General features: G+C 35.5%; 2 protein-coding genes across 2 annotated transcripts; both read right to left on the bottom strand.

Moving 5' to 3' along the window:
- Nucleotides 1–623: 623 nt before the first annotated feature.
- LOC149001147 (potassium transporter 5-like) lies at nucleotides 624–4151 on the bottom strand. Its single transcript, XM_089140479.1, has 9 exons — nucleotides 3959–4151; nucleotides 3599–3824; nucleotides 3263–3511; nucleotides 3120–3170; nucleotides 2635–2895; nucleotides 2483–2535; nucleotides 2228–2342; nucleotides 1869–2123; nucleotides 624–1767 (listed from the first exon to the last, which is right to left on the bottom strand). Exons 1-9 carry the CDS (start codon nucleotides 4091–4093, stop codon nucleotides 851–853), a joined length of 2262 nt encoding a protein of 753 aa, XP_088996605.1. The 5' UTR covers nucleotides 4094–4151; the 3' UTR covers nucleotides 624–850.
- A 3172-nt stretch (nucleotides 4152–7323) lies between these two features.
- LOC149001146 (potassium transporter 5-like) lies at nucleotides 7324–10958 on the bottom strand. The gene is given in 10 exon segments (XM_089139959.1): nucleotides 7324–8653; nucleotides 8758–9012; nucleotides 9116–9230; nucleotides 9367–9419; nucleotides 9507–9767; nucleotides 9936–9986; nucleotides 10064–10217; nucleotides 10219–10313; nucleotides 10465–10690; nucleotides 10795–10958. Coding segments are annotated over 10 exon segments (2271 nt in total). The 5' UTR covers nucleotides 10909–10958; the 3' UTR covers nucleotides 7324–7706.
- Nucleotides 10959–17658: the final 6700 nt, after the last annotated feature.

Here is a 17658-nt window from a genome sequence, read left to right as displayed (position 1 = left end):
ACCAACTATTCAATCCACATTAGGAATGGTGAGAATGTTTTCTTCTAGCTAGACCCTTGACACCCTCTGGGTATCATCTATCGTCTTTTGGGTCCCAAATTTGTCTTCTCCTCTGGCATCCCAAAACAACCCCCCTCTCTACCTTCCTTTCCTCGAGTTTTTGATCCCCTGCCCCCTCCCTCTTCCCTTGACGCCTCCTCTCTATCCCTTCCCTCTCTAACAGAGTCATTTGGCCCCCTTTTGAAAATGGGTTATTTTTAACCTCTTCTACCTAGAATCTTGTTCACTCCCCTAGCCCAAAGATCTCCTGGTCCAAGCTTAATCATTTATCTTTTGCTGCTTCAACCACCTCCCTCCCCCGTATTTGCAACTCTAGCCCTATGGAAATCCCATGGCTTTTCTTCTCTCACCTCCTATCCTTGATCATTTGGAACCTTGTTCTTTACTCCATCTGGTTTTGTGGTAGATGGTCGCTACCTTTGGTGGTGAGTGTTAGTGGTTATGTACAACCTCTACGACCTAGATCCTTATATTAGTCTCTCACCCCCTTTCTCTTCCCTCCCTTTGTTTTTTTTCTTTGGGGCTGTGTTGCAATATAACTTTTTATATATTCATCCAAATAATAATAAAAATAAATAAATAAAAAAACCAGCAGTATCGCTTACAAGCCACAACTTTTCAAGTGAAATTAATAACAAAAGAAGGCATTGCTTTGCTACTATTGATCTTCATGTATGATCTTATTTGCCTTATCTCTATATGGGTTTTTTCTTTACCCCAAAAGAAAAAAAAGAAGAAAAAAAAGAAGGGTTTTTTCTGCAATTCAGGGAAGATCCATGCATGGGCAATCTCAAATTTCATATACCATGCCGACCTTGAGGACCCTTGTCCTTGGAATTGACATCATGTCCTGTCCTTGTCTAAAGTTCTTCTTCAAGAAGCTATAGATGTAATTGACAACGACTCTTTTGAAGACAGAGGAATTCGGTTTCGCCACCACTTCTGGTTCACCCAAGAGATACACCACCCCATCTTCCATTGCTTTGTTGATGAATTGTATCTCATCTTCTCCTCCTCCAAGGATTGATCCACTAACAACTCGATCACTGTCAAATTGTGGATTGTTTTGCTCAACTGATTCTTCATAGTTGATGAACTTTTCTTCGCGAACAAAATCTTTCAAGTGTTTGACAAGCTGGTGCTCAAATTCCTCTGTTTTATCAAACACATCATTGTATCCGTATCGAACAACACAGCGGAACATATGGGCTTCTCGAGGTTCAACTTGGCGGAATAGAAAACGCTCCTCCATTGCCACTGTTTGGATTGGAATTTGTTTTATGGAGACAAACACCAGAACTGAATGGATGGATGGTAGGTTTGAAACGTAGTGAGTAAATATGGGTGGGATCCCTTGAACAAGCTCAGAATACAGTAAGCCAATTCCTGGCACCCTGTTTATCTTTGGGTTGGAGACTATAGCGTTTATAGAATCGTCGGAGACCTTGTTTTCAAGCTCGAACACGTACTTCTCTTTGTAAACGTAATGCCAAACCCACATGATGGTCACAAGAACTGAAGCAAATAGCAGTGGAATCCATCCGCCTTGTACAAATTTGGTTACTGTAGAGGATAGATATATCAGCTCTATCGAAGTGAAAAATACGAAGAAGGGGACGACCAACACTAGGGAAATCTTCCATATGACAAGCATTATTAGGCTAACCACACTTGTTGTGATTACCATCACAGTAACCACACAGATCCCTGCATCAAAGTTAAATATTTGCTAAAGATCAGTAAAGAGCTTATTTAATACAAAGACAGGTATATATAATATGTACTACTCCATTTGGTGCTTTGCTTACCGTATGCAAATCCAATTGCTACTGTATCCTGGAAAATAGCACAGAGAGCGACGCAGCCGATCATGAGTGCATAGTTAACCTCAGGGATGTAAACCTGCCCATCATACTTCTTTGAAGTGTGAATTATCTTAACCCTTGGGAAGCATTGAAGACTTTGTGACTGAGATATGATTGAGAATGCTCCAGATATCATAGCTTGGCTTGCAATAACAGATGCAATAACAGCTATAACAAATTGTGGCCAGTATAGTGGTTCTGTGAGCCATCATTTGCAAGAAATCAAGCATTATTAACAAGTTAAAAACTGGAAAGACTTCTCCATGATATCATTCGTGTTAATTTAGCAAATACCCACTTACTAGGAATACTGGAATAGAAGGTAGTATTGACATTCTCTGGGTACTTGGTGAGGTATGCAGCTTGCCCACTGTAAGACAATACTAATGCAGGAAACACAAATCCACTAAAACTCATCTGCGAAAAAAATAATTAATCCAGCAATTAAAGTTTGGTAAACATTTTTTCCTGAAAAAATGTATTAGCAAAGATATGTATTATGGGATGTGATCCTGAATCAAGTAGGATTTTCTTTGTTAATTATGCTCACTACATACTTGAATGGCTCGGATGTTGAAATGACCCAAGTCTGCAAACATGGCTTCCGTTCCTGTTTCACATGAAACTCATCATAAGTATTCATTTCATGTGAAATAATTCTATGAGAAGAGTTTTTCAAGGGGGGGGGGTGTTTAGGTTAATTGATCACCTGTGATGCACAAGAAAACCCCTCCAAGTGATATAAATCCAGTGGCACCATTTCTTCTGAAATAATCAATTATGTATTTTGGATAGAAAGCTTTCAATACAGTGATATCATAGGTGATCAAGTTATAGATACCAATGCCACCGATGAAAAGAAACCATAAGCTGATCAGAGGAGCAAAAGAATAACCAACTTTGTCGGTTCCATATCGTTGAAATACAAAGAGAAGGATCAAGATCACAATAGAAATTCCCACGACGGCACCTGGGTATTCAACAATATTGACAGAAAGGTTTAATAATGAATTAGGTTGGGAGAAGGTTTAATCCAATGATGTTCAAGTTAACCCATACTATGAATTCAAAAAAATTAACTTTGTGAGAGATCAAATACATAGTTTTTATCATTTCAAGATCTAATTATAATTTCAGAGGAGACTTGGATCGAGACCTCACAACTGAGTGTATATATATAAGCAAGATGACTACCTTGAGGAAGTGAAGTTACTGCAATTTTGATTCCAGACACTGCCGAAAGCACTGATAAACAGAAATAGAAGACGAAATGGTTTTAGGGAGAAGGACGATACCAAGAATATTTTTCCTTAAGAATGGTAGAAAGAATGACAAACCTGACATTGCTGGAGTGATAACCCCATCTCCCATCACCATGGAAGTACCAACAATAGCACACAAGAACAGTAGGACACGAACCGCTTGACTGTGTTCCACCATCTCTTTTATGTACTGAGCTATCTTTGTTTTCCTGGAAGGGACTTCTATGCTATAGTTGGAAAGCATTGAATCCTCTTTCTGATAGTTTGGAATTAAGCTCACCTTAAGATGCCTGCATATCTTGGAATAAAGAGCAAAAGTTCCCCCTGCAACATTTGCAATTCAAGTATTATTTTTGTATTGTCTTTGATTAATCACTCCCACAGACAAAATTTGATCTTACTGAAGCTTACCATCGCCATTGTCATTAGCCCACATGACAATGAAGCAATATTTGAGCAAGGTTACAAGTGTGAGTGAGTAAATGATGAGAGACAAGACCCCAAGTAGGTCCTGTGTGTCAGTGATGCCGTTTGGAAATGTACTGGCATACACATACAGTGGAGATGTACCTATATCTCCATACACAACTCCAATGCACTGGAATGCTAATCTCAGCGTTGTTCCCCAGCTCTGATGCTGCTTGTCCATTTATGATTGATTGCATTTCAATAAAAAACAATCTTAATTAATTCATTTAAAGAAACCAACAGCAAAAACAGAGTACTAACAGACACTGAAATTGATAATACTAAAGTTCGTTCATGACAGACCTTAGCTTTATTCTGTGAGGCAGACAGAGTGGAGACTCTTCCAGCCTCTATTTGCAGGGAATCTACACGGTTAATCACTTTCTGTTTCTTCCCTTCTCCATTGCTGCTTGCTGGAAATCCATTCACTTCTGCCATGGCTCTGTAACACTACTTCTGGGTTCATAACCTCTCTGCTCTCTCTCCCTTTTATAGTTTTATTCTTTTTGAAATCAAAAAAATCTCAAACATGATGAAACACGCCCCCTGCTACTTGTTTTAGTAACTTCTACCTCAAATTTTCACCCAAATTCTCAAAGGTTGTATCAAATTTGAGTTACCTATACGGTTCAACTTTGACTTCTGTTTCATACATAAACAATCATTTATTATTGTGTATTTAAAATGATTTAAAATAGAAGGCTTTGTATTTTGTTAATGCTTCATACATCTCTTTTGAATAAGTAATGCAATGACGTATTCACATGGTACACACATTGCAAAATTATCTTCCATCATACATTTGCCTTCCGTCTTCATACATCTCTGTTCAATAAGTAATGCATGAAATCTGCCTATCTACTTGACAACCTCATGATATATACAATATGTAATTGCCTTCCATATGTCATATCTATGCGTCTGTGGCTTCATCATCTACTTGTGTGCATCTTTCCTATTTTCAGACGGCCAAATCATAGAGGGTTGACTCAGTCAAGTCAACCATGATGTTAGAAAGTTTGACTTTTGAATCTTCAGCACAAGTGATGGCTCATATCTTGATGTTGATAGAACTAAAATTCAAACCTCAAGAAGTTGGCTCACTTGTCAAAAATCAATATTTTATAATATAATATCAAGAGTTCGAATCTTTTTACGGTTAATCCATATATATAACACAGGTCGGGCCTCCCCCGCCCACCCCGGATCCACATCCTCTGTAATTCATTTCCATGCAATTTCCTACAATTCCCTCATAGGATTGTGCCACGTGGCATTTAAGTAATTCAATGGTTACCCAACAAACTAGAGTTTAAATAAAATTCAAATTTATGGGTGGGTTTATATAAAATTCAAATTTAGTTTAAATTGGGTAACCGTTGGATCACTTAAATGCCACATGGCACAATCCTATGATGGAATTGTAGGGAATTGCATGGAAAGGAATTACAAAGGATGTGAATCCGCCCACCCCCTGATTTTTTTACATGTTTTCTTGATCTTTTAATTTTTTTCCTTGTTTTTCTCTTTCCGTGTGTTATATCATTATTTCTCCTTTCCAATATTAGAAATAATTTTTAATTCATTTTTAATAATTATCCAAGTGTTACAATTAAAATCCTATTTTTTAAAAAGTAATGTTTAAAACTCAAATTGAAACTAACTCTTGAATCCTTTGACTTTCTTCTTAAAATTTCAATCTTTAACTACTAAATGTTCTTTTTAAAATTCCTTTTATCAATAATTTATTCTTTATTCATGATTTTTTTTAAAGTGTTCAAACTTAAACAAGTTTGGTCGTACAATTTTAATATTAATTGGTTATTTCAGTATAATGTAATTGTTCACCTACTATTGTGTTGCCTATTTTTTGGGTAATTTTCATCTGGACCCCCTGAGGTTTGGTCTATGTCATTTTTAGTCAAAAAAACTAAAACTTTGCATCTGCCTCCCTTGTACTATAGAAAAAGTCAATTCAAGGACAAATTATCACTTTAATGACAAATTTACCTTTTTTTTAATTTAAACAAAAAACATAGGAAATAAAAATGAAAAAAAAAATTTTAGTTAATATTCATAAATCCGCGAAACACCACAAAGCAACCGTCTAAGAACATCAAACACTTTGAATGTTTCTTCATTCAACTCATTTAACTTTGAATCCCTAGCTTAAAGCTCTCTTGTTTCACAGGGCTACTTTGGAAAATTCAGGTAAGTAGAAACAAGATTCAAGGATTTGAAAAAGGTAAATTTTCATTAAGTGACGAGAAATCCGAAGAGAAATAAAAAGGGAAAAAACCCTAGTTTTGAAAAAAAAAAAATTATCTACGAATTGCAGAAAGCTTGATGGAGCGTCAGATATGAGAAACCATGGCTAAAGTTGAAGATGTTGTGAAGCAATCATTGGGGATTTGGGAGAAGCTGTTGTTGGCATGTGCCATTAACCGTCATGGAACCAATAGCTGGGACTCTGTGGCTATGGAAATACAGAACCGAAACACTTCTCTTCGTCTTCTGACACCACATAACCAGAATGTAAACAGAAGTATCATGACCTTAAACACCGGTTCATGGCGAAAGACGATAAGAAGACAAATCTGAAACGTTCCGACGATAAGAAAAATGTGATTCCATGGCTCGAAGATAAAACTCTGTTGGAGAAGACAAACCTAAAACTTCCGACGATAAGAAAGATGTGATTCCATGGCCGAAGGGTTAAGAAAACTTCAAGTGGCAGAGCTTCGACGCGAGGTTCAAGGGCATGATGTTTCGATCTTAAACAACTCTTTTGATTTCGAATGGCATGATATTTCGATCTTAAACAACTCTTTTGATTTTGAATGGCATGATGTTTCGATCTTAAACAACTCTTTTGATTTTGAATGGCATGATGTTTCGATCTTAAACAACTCTTTTGATTTCGAATGGCATGATGTTTCGATCTTAAACAACTCTTTTGATTTCGAATACTAACAATCGTATTTCTCTGGTTCAAAGATTTGAATTTGAATTTGAATTTGAATTTGAATTTTTCATTTTTATTTTCCATGTTTTGTTTAAATTAAAAAAAAAAAAGAATAAGGGCAAATTTGTCATAAAAGTGATAATTTGTCCTTAAATTGACTTTTTCTATAGTACAGGGGAGGCAAATGCAAAGTTTCAGTTTTTTTGGACTAAAAATGACATAGACCAAACCTCAGGGGGTCCAGATGAAAATTACCCTATTTTAATAGTGTAACCTCAGTGCTGCGCATTAAATGCGCAGCACTGGCTGCCGACGGTCGAGACTGAAAGCTTGACCGAGATTTCGATCTCGACCCTTCGTCTCGGTGTAAAGACAGTCGAGGTTGAAATTTCGGTTGAGATTGAGATTTCGATCTCGACCGTTGGCTTCATCGTGTTGCGCATTTAATGCGTAGCACTGAAGCTAGACCCATATTTTAGCCCTTGTAATAATTTGTGTGCATTTTAATATGAATGGAGCCATGTCTGAATATGATAAAATAATTATCTACCCCCACGTAATATGTATAATGAAAAAAAGTTTAGGTGATTTGAACTCTCATGATTACACGAATCCTTTTTCTTTTATGTTCTTTCCCTATTAAAAAAAGATAACAAATGATGCTTTACAATCATTAAAAAACTTTTAAAATTTTTTTTAAAAATTAATTAGATTATTCAGAAAATAGGCCTGACATTGCCTTCAGAGAGAACATCATCCACTGAAGCCCTTTGGAAGAGAAAGGTATCAACCGCACAAAAAAAAAAAAAAAAGTGAGAAACCTTAGGTTTAGTTCTTATATGATATTCAGCAAAGCAATCTAGATTACACTTACATTATTAGCAGAGAAAAATAAGTGGTTAGAAGGGCAATCTTGCTTTAGGCCCCCTAAACCCTCAAGAGTCAAGACCAACCAAAAGGGAAACCATGATTAAGCTACACCATGGTTGGCATGGATGTTTCACAATTGTACTCAGAAGATATGAATCCTTACATTTTTCAGGAGTTTTCCTGAAAAAGAGGATTTGGCATCATGCATGGGCAATCTCAAATTTCATATATCATGCCGACCTTGAGAACCCTCATCCGTGGAATCGACATCATGTCCTGTCCTTGTCTAAAATTCTTCTTCAAGAAGGTATAGACGTAATTGACAATGAGCTTTTTGAATACAGAGGAATTGGGTTTCGCCATTACTTCTGCATCACCCACGAGATACACCACCCCTTCTTCCATTGCTTTGTCGATGAATTGTGTCTCATGGTCTCCTCCAAGGATTATTGGTCCACTAACAACTCGATCACTGTGAATTTGGCCAGAATTACTGAGCTGCTGTGGTGGGTGTGGGTTGTTTTGCTCTACTGATACTTCATTGTTGATGTAGTTTTCTTGGCGAACAAATTCTTTCAAGTGCTTGGCAAGCTGTTGCTCAAATTCCTCTGATTTATCAAATACATCATTATATCCGTATCGAACAACACAGCGGAACATCTGGGCTTCTCGAGGTTCAACCTGGCGGAATAGAAAACGCTCCTCCATTGCCACTGTTTGGATTGGAATTTGTTTTATGGAGACAAACACCAGAACTGAATGGATGGATGGTATGGTTGAAATATAGTGACTAAATATGGGTGGGATCCCTTGAACAAGCTCAGAATACAAGAGTCCCATTCCTGGCACCCTGTTTATTCTTGGGTTCTTGATTATGGCGTTCACAGAATCATTGGAGACCTTGTTTTCAAGCTCGAACATGTACTTTTCTATGTGAACATGATGCCAAATCCACATGATGGTTACAAGAACTATAGCAAATAGCAGTGGAAGCCATCCACCTTGGACAAACTTAGTTACTGTTGAGGATAGATATAACAGCTCGATCGCAGCAAAAATCACAAAGAAGAGGCCGATCCACACTAGAGAAATCTTCCATATGACAAGCATTATGAGGCTAACCAAAGATGTTGTGATTACCATTACAGTAACCACACAAATCCCTGCATGTTAATTAAGATTAAATTCAAGATCGATCAGCAAAAAGTTGAATACAAGGATAAGTATATATGTTGAACTTCGATCACTTAGTGCTTTAGTTAATTACCATATGCATAACCAATGGCTGTTGTACTCTGGAAAGCAACTGTGATAATGATGCAGCCGATCATAAGTGCATAATTAACCTCAGGGATGTAAACCTGCCCATCATAGTTCTTTGAAGTGTGAATTATCTTGACCCTTGGGAAGCATCCAAGACTTTGTGACTGAGTTATGATTGAGAATGCTCCAGATATCATAGCTTGGCTTGCAATAACAGCTGCAATAACAGCTACAACAAATTGTGGCCAGTATAATGGACCTGTGTGCCATCATTTAGAACAAAACAAGCATTGTTAAGAAGTTATAAACTGGAGAGACTTCTCCATAATTCCTGTTAATTCAGCAAATTAAAACCCACTTACCAGGAATACAGGAATAGAAGGTAGTTAAGACTTTGTCTGGGTGTTTGGTGAGGTATGCAGCTTGCCCACTGTAAGCCAATACTAATGCAGGATATACAAATCCGCCAAAACTAATCTGGAAAAAAAAATATTAATCAGGTAATTAGAGTTTGGAAACATTTTTTTCTTCTGAAAATTGTATTATCAAAGATATATATTCTGGGATGTGATCCTGAATCAAGTAGGATTTTTTTTTAATACTTTCCACATACCTGAATGGCTGGGATGTTGAAGTGACCCAAGTCTGCAAACATTGCTTCAGTTCCTGTTTCACATCAATAGAAGTGGTTGTTTGGTAAGGTATTGATTTCATAATTATATGAGAGTCGGGGTGTTTAGGCTAATTGATCACCTGTGATGCACAAAACAATCCCTCCAAGGGATATGAATGCAGTGTAACCATTTCTTCTGAAATAATCAACTATGTATTTTGGATAGAAAGCTTTCAACACAGTGATATCATACTTGATCAAGTTATAGATACCAATGCCACCGATGAAAACAAACCATATGCTGATCAGAGGAGCAAAAGAATAACCAACTTTGTCGGTTCCATACTTTTGAAATACAAAGAGAAAGATCAAGATCACTACAGAAATTCCCACGATAGCACCTGGGTATCCAACAACATTGACAGAAAGGAACACTGAATTAGGTCTGCAGAAAATATCATCCATTCATCCAACAATATTCCAGTTAACCCATACTATGAATTCCAAAAAAATTAACTTTCTGAGAGTTTTTATCATTTCGATCTTATTATAATTTCAGAGGGTACTACCTTGACTAAGTGTTGGTACTGCAACTTGTATTCCACTCACTGCCGAAATCACTGAAAAAACAAAAATAGAAATCAGAAATGATTCTATGACAATAGAAAAGATACTAGGTAGAAAGAATGACAGAAACCTGAAATTGCTGGAGTGAGAACCCCATCTCCCATCACCATGGAAGTACCAACAATAGCACATATGAACAGCAAGACACGAACTACTTTACTGTGTTCCATCATCTGTTTTATGTACTGGGCTCTCTTCATATTCCTGGAAGGGACTTCAATGCTAATAGTTGGCCAGCATTGCATCTTCTTGCTGATAATTTGGAATTAAGCTCACCTTAATATAGCGACATATCTTGGAATAAAGAGCAAAAGTTCCCCCTGCAACATATGCAATTCAACTGTTATTCTGGGTTGATTTAAGTCCTTTAACCTATCTCATGGTAAGACGGTCCAATCTAGCATCTATACACCAAATTAGGCTTCATTAACCATTACTCCAACAAAAAAAAGTTAAGGATCTGAACCTTACCATCGCCATTGTCGTTTGCCCACAAGACAATGAAACAATATTTGATCAAGGTTACGAGTGTGAGTGTGTAAATGATGAGAGACAAGACCCCAAGTAGGTCCTGTGTGTCACTGATGCCGTTTGGAAATGTACTGGCATACACATACAGTGGAGATGTACCTATATCTCCATACACAACTCCAATGCACTGGAATGCTAATTTCATTGTTGTTTCCCAGCTCGTTTGCTGCTCGTTCATGTATGATTTGCATTCAAATAAAAACAATCTTAATTAATTAATAAGATCAGAAAGCCAAAGCTAGAAAATAGAGACTGAAATTAATGGCAGACCTTATGGTTTTTGGTGGACAAAGTAGAGACTCTTCCAGCCTCCACTTGAAGTGAATCTACTCGGTTTATCACTTTCTGATTCTTCCATTCTCCATTACTGCTTGCTTCTGCCATCGCTCCTTAACACTGGTTCTCACTTCATAGCCTCTCTTCCTTCTCTCCCTTTTATAGGTTTATTTATTTATTTTTCTTTTTGGAAATCCAAAATAATCTCAAAGAAAACATGGCTGCTACTACTTTACCTAGATGTATAGTACCTCTATTTTTCCAAAAAAGATTTTTTTTTTTAACAAATTGTTGTATAAAATTAATTTGAGTATCTTTACGGTTCAACTTTGACTTCGATTTTCTTATTAAGAAAACAAATTATTGTTTCATATAATATATATAATAGCATCTATTATTGAATACTTTAAATTATTAAAATAGAAAGCTTTGTATTTTATAATGACTTCATATGGCACAAAATTGCCTAGTCTCTTTTTCTTTTTGGGGAAGAGTTTTTTTTTTTTTTTTTTTGGTAAATAATATTCTATTCAATGGAGGCAAAATGCTAGGCCCAGAGTTCTAATAACCACACAGTGGATACAGGCTAATTTCTACACTCCCTCATGGTTAGCGCCATCTTTGCTAGATGATCTGCCACTTGTTTTCTTTTTGTGGTGGAGTTCACATTCTCACGATGTAGACATTACAAAATTATATTCAATCATAGCATATGCTTCCATCTTCATACATTTATTCTAAAAAAGTGATGCATAAAATTTGTTTAGCCTTTTTTCTTCTTTTTTGGATAGAAGTCTAGTTAGTTGACATCCCTATGACATACACAATACGAAAGTGTCTTCCATATATCGTAACATATCCTTTGATAAATCTAGCTTCTTCATCTACTTGAGTGCATCATTCCGTTGTTTATCTAGTGTTAGTAGACCACAAAACTATGAAAATTTGATTCAACTTAGTTAATAGTGGTGCCACAAAGGTTGATTGTTGGCTCTTAAAGAAATGTGGTTGCTCATGTCTTTGATATTGATAGAACTTAGGTCCTTAGCACTCATATTAGAGAATATATATATAAGACTTTTGTGTCTTCATTTAGGCTAGGTGAAACTTGACGTCAATGGGTGTTCTTTGAAAATACCTAAGACGATCAACCAAAACTGGGGGATTCTATATAGGGATTGTGACAACAAACTTATCACTCGCCTTAGTTGTTTCTTAGAAATTTTCACAAAATCTTAATTATCATGAAGACCATTAAAGGATTAGCTCAATTAACAATAACCAACGCCTTGTAATTGAGAAGTCAATGTCCGAATCTCTATAATAATATATGTACATAATGGTCCCCTAGTGTATATATAAGGTTCTGTGATAGTCCCTAGTTCTAGGTATATGTAATAATTTCCTGGTATATATATATAATAGCCCACCCCGAGTGTATATATAAAATTACTAATTATAGGAAAGAAAGTTGTTTGCAAAAGTTAAGACTTAACCAAAAAGGATTGTAAATTACAAAAGAGTGTTAACTTGCATTTTTTTATTTTTTAATTTTTTTTTATAGTAAAAGATAATCCATTTTGTGTCTTAGGTCTTCTTTGGTCAATAATTTGAAATTATTAGTTGCAATGTCACTGCAGTAGTTGGAATACATGACTTAAGTAATAACCCCTAAATCTTTGTGGAATCTGAAATCTTTAGTCCACATGCAAAATCTTTAGCCCAAAACCCATTTGTCATATTTAATGTTAAATTTTTAAAGAAAGATTCATACTTGTTCAATATTTAAAGGAGAGATTCATAGTTTTAGATCTTTTGAGGAGAGATCCATAGGATATATTATCAGTGCAGTTTGAAAAATTCGCAAGCTTAGATTAAACAAATGTTCCTTCAAGGCTTCAACTATCAATATTGACTTTGATTTTTTCTAATGATAATAATATATGCAATTTGATATTAATAATTGTTCACCAAAAAAAAATAATTGTTCTATAAATGACATTAAAAGAATACCAAGTTGCTCTCCCTCTGTCAAACTGTTGACTTTTCATTTTGTTCATCTCTAAAATTTCTGTGAAATTGGAATTTATTGGATGATTTAACAGGACCACCACCACTAATGGCCACAATGTTCCCCAATGCTGTGTCCTCCTTGAAATCCGCCAGTGTAAATTCATTTCATTGCTCGGATTTCTTATTAGGACAAAAGAATAATGCTTGTGAAAGATCACATAAAAACTACGAGTTCGGATCAGCTCCAATGAGGAAAGAACAATGTACTCTCCTAATGCTTTTGAGATACACAGAAGGATTAGGACCCACATGGTATCCATTGAACTTTTCACTTCTGTTTTTTATTTTATTTTTTATTTATAATAATTACTTATGGATCCCATTACATGGGAAGTTATCTAGACTCAAAACTGGAATACAAGGAGGAGCTAAGCGGCAACTGAGGAACGAAAGAGTCTGGTGAGTAGGCCGGATCCACCCAAGAAAAGACGTTCTCTCCTCCACTGGTGTCAACTATGTCTAAACGAATGTAATTTATCTCCACATAATATAATATAATAATATTCTAGCATTTTCTAAAAAAATATATGTACAAACATATGACAAATCAAAAGAATAGAATGCTAGAAAACCATAAAAAGTGGTCATAATACTTTTTTTTTTAATGGCACTTTATATTAACTTATTGAAAATAAAGAATGAGGACTTTTATATATTCCATGAGAGAGGATGAAACGAACCTCCCCACTAAAAAGCGTTGGCCATTACTAACTGAGTTGACATTTAATTGTATGTTAGAATATTTAATATACATAGATAAAATATTAGTTTTATAATCGCAAGATTTGGATTTCTCTCTTCTCCGGTGGATTATGCTTTACTATTATATGTTGAGATCATGCCACATAAATAGTAAAATACATTCTAAACTTTTGGTGGTTCACTGAACACAAATATTATAGTTGGGTATGTGAACTCAATCCCACCACACACAAAAAAGAAAGAAAGAAAGAAGAAGAAGAAGAGAAGAAAGAAAGAAAGAACGAACGAATGTGAATCCATTAAGTCAGAAGTACCTTTTCATACGAAAGAGAGAGATTCATGGGAGCATGCCACTTTCTTTAATAAAACTCCATTGTATAACCCAAAAAAAATATGATATTATGAGAATATCAATGAAAATGTATTCAAGTTGTTACAAATTTTTTATTGGATAAAATTGTCTTATTTATTTACTTGCAACGACTACTCAAAAGTTGATACAAGCTAAATATTTATATTTCTTATAAGGTAAAAATTGTTTGTTGACTTTCGTGGCAAATATCTTTGGTTCACAAAATTAACCCATTTCACACATGTAAAATATATCCACAGAGTTTTTATTGCCAATGAATTTTGATTTTTTATAAAGTCATTCTGTTATTAGTCAATAGTTCACCAAAAAAAAAAAGAAGAAGTATTTGGAATTCAGATAACTTTATAAATATTCTTTATATGTTAAAATGATTTAAATACTCCTTAAACTCCATTCTTAGAAATTGATATATAGAGACGAGAGAAGGGATTTTCGAAAATCCAGCCAAGAGACTTTGAGGCCTTTTTAATGGTATTTCTTGAGTTGAGATCCTCTCCCCCCAAGCAGGACGTTCACCCACCCCCTTTGCCCTTTGGGTTATGCTGCACATGTATCACGGGCAGGTCATGTGTCATAGTACTTCTAGATAGGTGGGTGGATGGGCGAACAACCTGCCTGTGCAAAGAGGATTTGGACTCATTTTTCTTGTGGATAGAGGAGTTTCTTGCACATAAAGACAAGCTTTAATCATAATTTTTAATTTGAAACTGAAACGCCCACTGGGTGAGAAGGAGAAAAAGAAAAAAGAGTTAAAGAATACGCCTGTAAATGTGTTGGAATATACATACAGTGGAGATGTACCCACATCTCCATACACAACCCTTCATTAAAAGAATACCAAGGTTGCTCTCTCTGTAATTGATTTTTTTTCAAGGATAGTATATGTAATTAATTGCAAACACAAGCGGTTTATATGTAATTTGTCATTCATTAAAAAAATACCAAGGTTGCTCTCTCTGTCAAACTGTTGACTTTACTTTTTGTTCTTCTCTAAAATTTCTGTCAAGTTGGAATTTATTTGATGAACCAACAGGACCACCACCACTAATGGCCACAACCACAATGGTCCCTTACGTTGTGCCGTCCTTGAAATTCTCCAGCATAAATTCATTTCATTGCTCGGATTTCATGTAAGGGCATACGAATAATGGTTTTAATATGCTCTTGCGAAGATTAAAAACTGCAAGTTTGGATCATCTTCCAGCGAGGGGAGAAAAATGTGTTCTCCTAATGCTCTTGAAATACACGATAGGGGTGGGGCCCACATGGTACCCATTGAAATTCTTACTTTTATTTTTTATATTAACTTATAGATCTAACTACTATTGTGTGGTGGAAAAATATTAGGAAAATACATAGTTTTTCTTAAAAGGAAAGTGATCTAGACTCAAAATTGCAATACAGGAGAAATTAGGGGGCAACTAAAGAAGGAAAGAGTCTGTTGAGTAGGAGGAAAGACTTTTCTCTCCTTTGTTGGCTTCAACTATATGTAAATTGAATGTAATTTATCTTTACTATAATATAATACAATATTCTAACCTTGTTTTTTTTTTAAAAAAAAAAAATATGTATACACAAATGACAAATCAAAAGAATTTAAAATACTAGAAAAACATAAAAAAATTGTCGGAATACTTTTTTTTTTTAAGTGCCCTACTTAATGAAAATAGAGAACAAGGACTATTATTAATACATTTAGAGAGATTAAACTCAGACCTCTCCACTAAAAGGCGCTGGTCATTACCAACTCAACTGCCACTTATTATAATATCATAATATTTAATGTATACAATCAAAAATTAGTTTTACAAATCACAAGATTTAGACTTTTCTCTTCCAATTGATTATGCTTTGCTGTCACTGCTGTAGAGTCGTAAAAGATCATGTCATATAACTAGTAAAATACATTCTAAACTTTTGATGGTTCAGTGAAGGAAAACCTAACACTTAGGTTCTGTGAATCCAATTTCTACCGAAAAGAAAAAAGAATATCTGAATCCAATAACTCCCACCAACACCTTGATAGGTGTTTGCATCTTCTCTTTCCAAGGCAAGGGACATAAGGACCTTTTCATATGAAACAGAGAGATTCATGTGGTTTGCCACTTCTTTAATAAAATTCCATAGCATAATTTTGAAAAAACAAAATTTTAATATATATATCGCCAATGAATTTTGATTTTTTATAAGGTAAATTTTGTCCATTTATTTTTATTAATTTTGTAATGAATAATTAATTTAATGCCACTAATTTATTCTTTTGGTCTCTAATTTAAAACAAATTATTAAAGTTAAGATAGAAACAACACCCAATTTTTTTTCTTCTTTTCTTTTCCATATTGAGAAACACACCCAAGTGGGAGAAAACCCAATACTTAGGCATATCATAAATTGGCCAAATAGTTGCTGTCGACAAAGACTAGTGCTCTTAGCCAGAGCATCAGCATCTAGGTTGGTTGCCCTTAAAACACAAGAAATAAATCAGCAGAGGTCTAGGAATTTAATTAGAAATAGAGTTTTACATGCACACTTGACTTTGCCATTAAACATTTGAACCTAAAAACTACAGATAAAACCATTCGGTCGGTCTCTGTCTACGATTGTATTCGGTTCAAAGACTCTTTATATGTTAAAATGAATCAAATACCTCTTAAACTTCATTTTGAGAAACTGATATATAGAGATGGGTGAAGGGATTCTCGAGAATCCAGGCAAGAGACTCTGAGGTGTTTCTAATGGTTTTTCTTGAGTTGAGATCTTCTCAGCCCAGGGAAAACGTTCACCCACCCCCTCTGCCCTGTAGGTTAGGCTGTAGGTCAGGTGTCGCTCTTGGAGATGGGTGAACAATATTCCTGTGCAGAGAGGATATGGACTCGTTTTTGTTGTGGATGAAGGCAGGGTTTTTTGGACGTAAAGACAAGCATTAATCTTAAGGTCAAGGGTTCGTGTTTTTATTATCATTATTATTATTATTATATCTAAAAATAAAAGGAAACGCGTACTTGGTGCCAAGGAGAAAAAGAATAAAGAGCTAGCTTAAAGAAAACGTAAATTAACAAGGTTATGAAGATTCTGAAGAACTGTTTCTCAATCTGTTCTTCTTCAATGGATCCTTGGAAATCTTTCTGGAAGGAGGAAGAGGAGGAAGAGGAGGAAGAGGAGGAAGAGAAGAGATGCCTGCCAGTGACAGGTGGTTGCGTGGCGATCCAAGACGTCAATGGAACTCAGCTGAGTTCGCGGTGGGAGAATAGAACAAGAAATACAAGACAAAACTTGAAGTATGAGCGTGTCGTTCAAGGTGCATGAAACTCAAGTCGTCTCAGGTATAATGTATCTATCACCTCATCATCACTGCATCTGCAAATGACCCCGCTGCCATCTCCAACAATTACCAACTCTCGGCATGCATGGGACGTGCCATGGGAGAAGGATTCCAGGAGTGTCACTTCACTTCTTTTCTGCAACTCTAGATTTTATCAACCTAGCTAGCTCGCATGCAAAACAGCAAAACCCTAGCTGTATCTGTATCTCTTGCTCACTTTCTGTTTGCGTTTATGTTTATGTTTATGTTTGTGAGAACATAATGTAGCAACCATCGCATTTGAAAAGAGACAATCGACAATTCGAATATTGATAAGAAATCTGAAAACCTTTTAACAGTTTAAAAGAAGAGGCTTTATTATTTCTGTCCTCACTATTCTCCACCCATG

This window comes from Hakea prostrata, chromosome 11, assembly GCF_041222555.1.
Source record: "Hakea prostrata isolate BN-2017 chromosome 11, UWA_Hpros_2, whole genome shotgun sequence".
Taxonomy (NCBI): domain Eukaryota; kingdom Viridiplantae; phylum Streptophyta; class Magnoliopsida; order Proteales; family Proteaceae; genus Hakea; species Hakea prostrata.
This window is presented reverse-complemented; position numbering and strand designations above follow the sequence as displayed.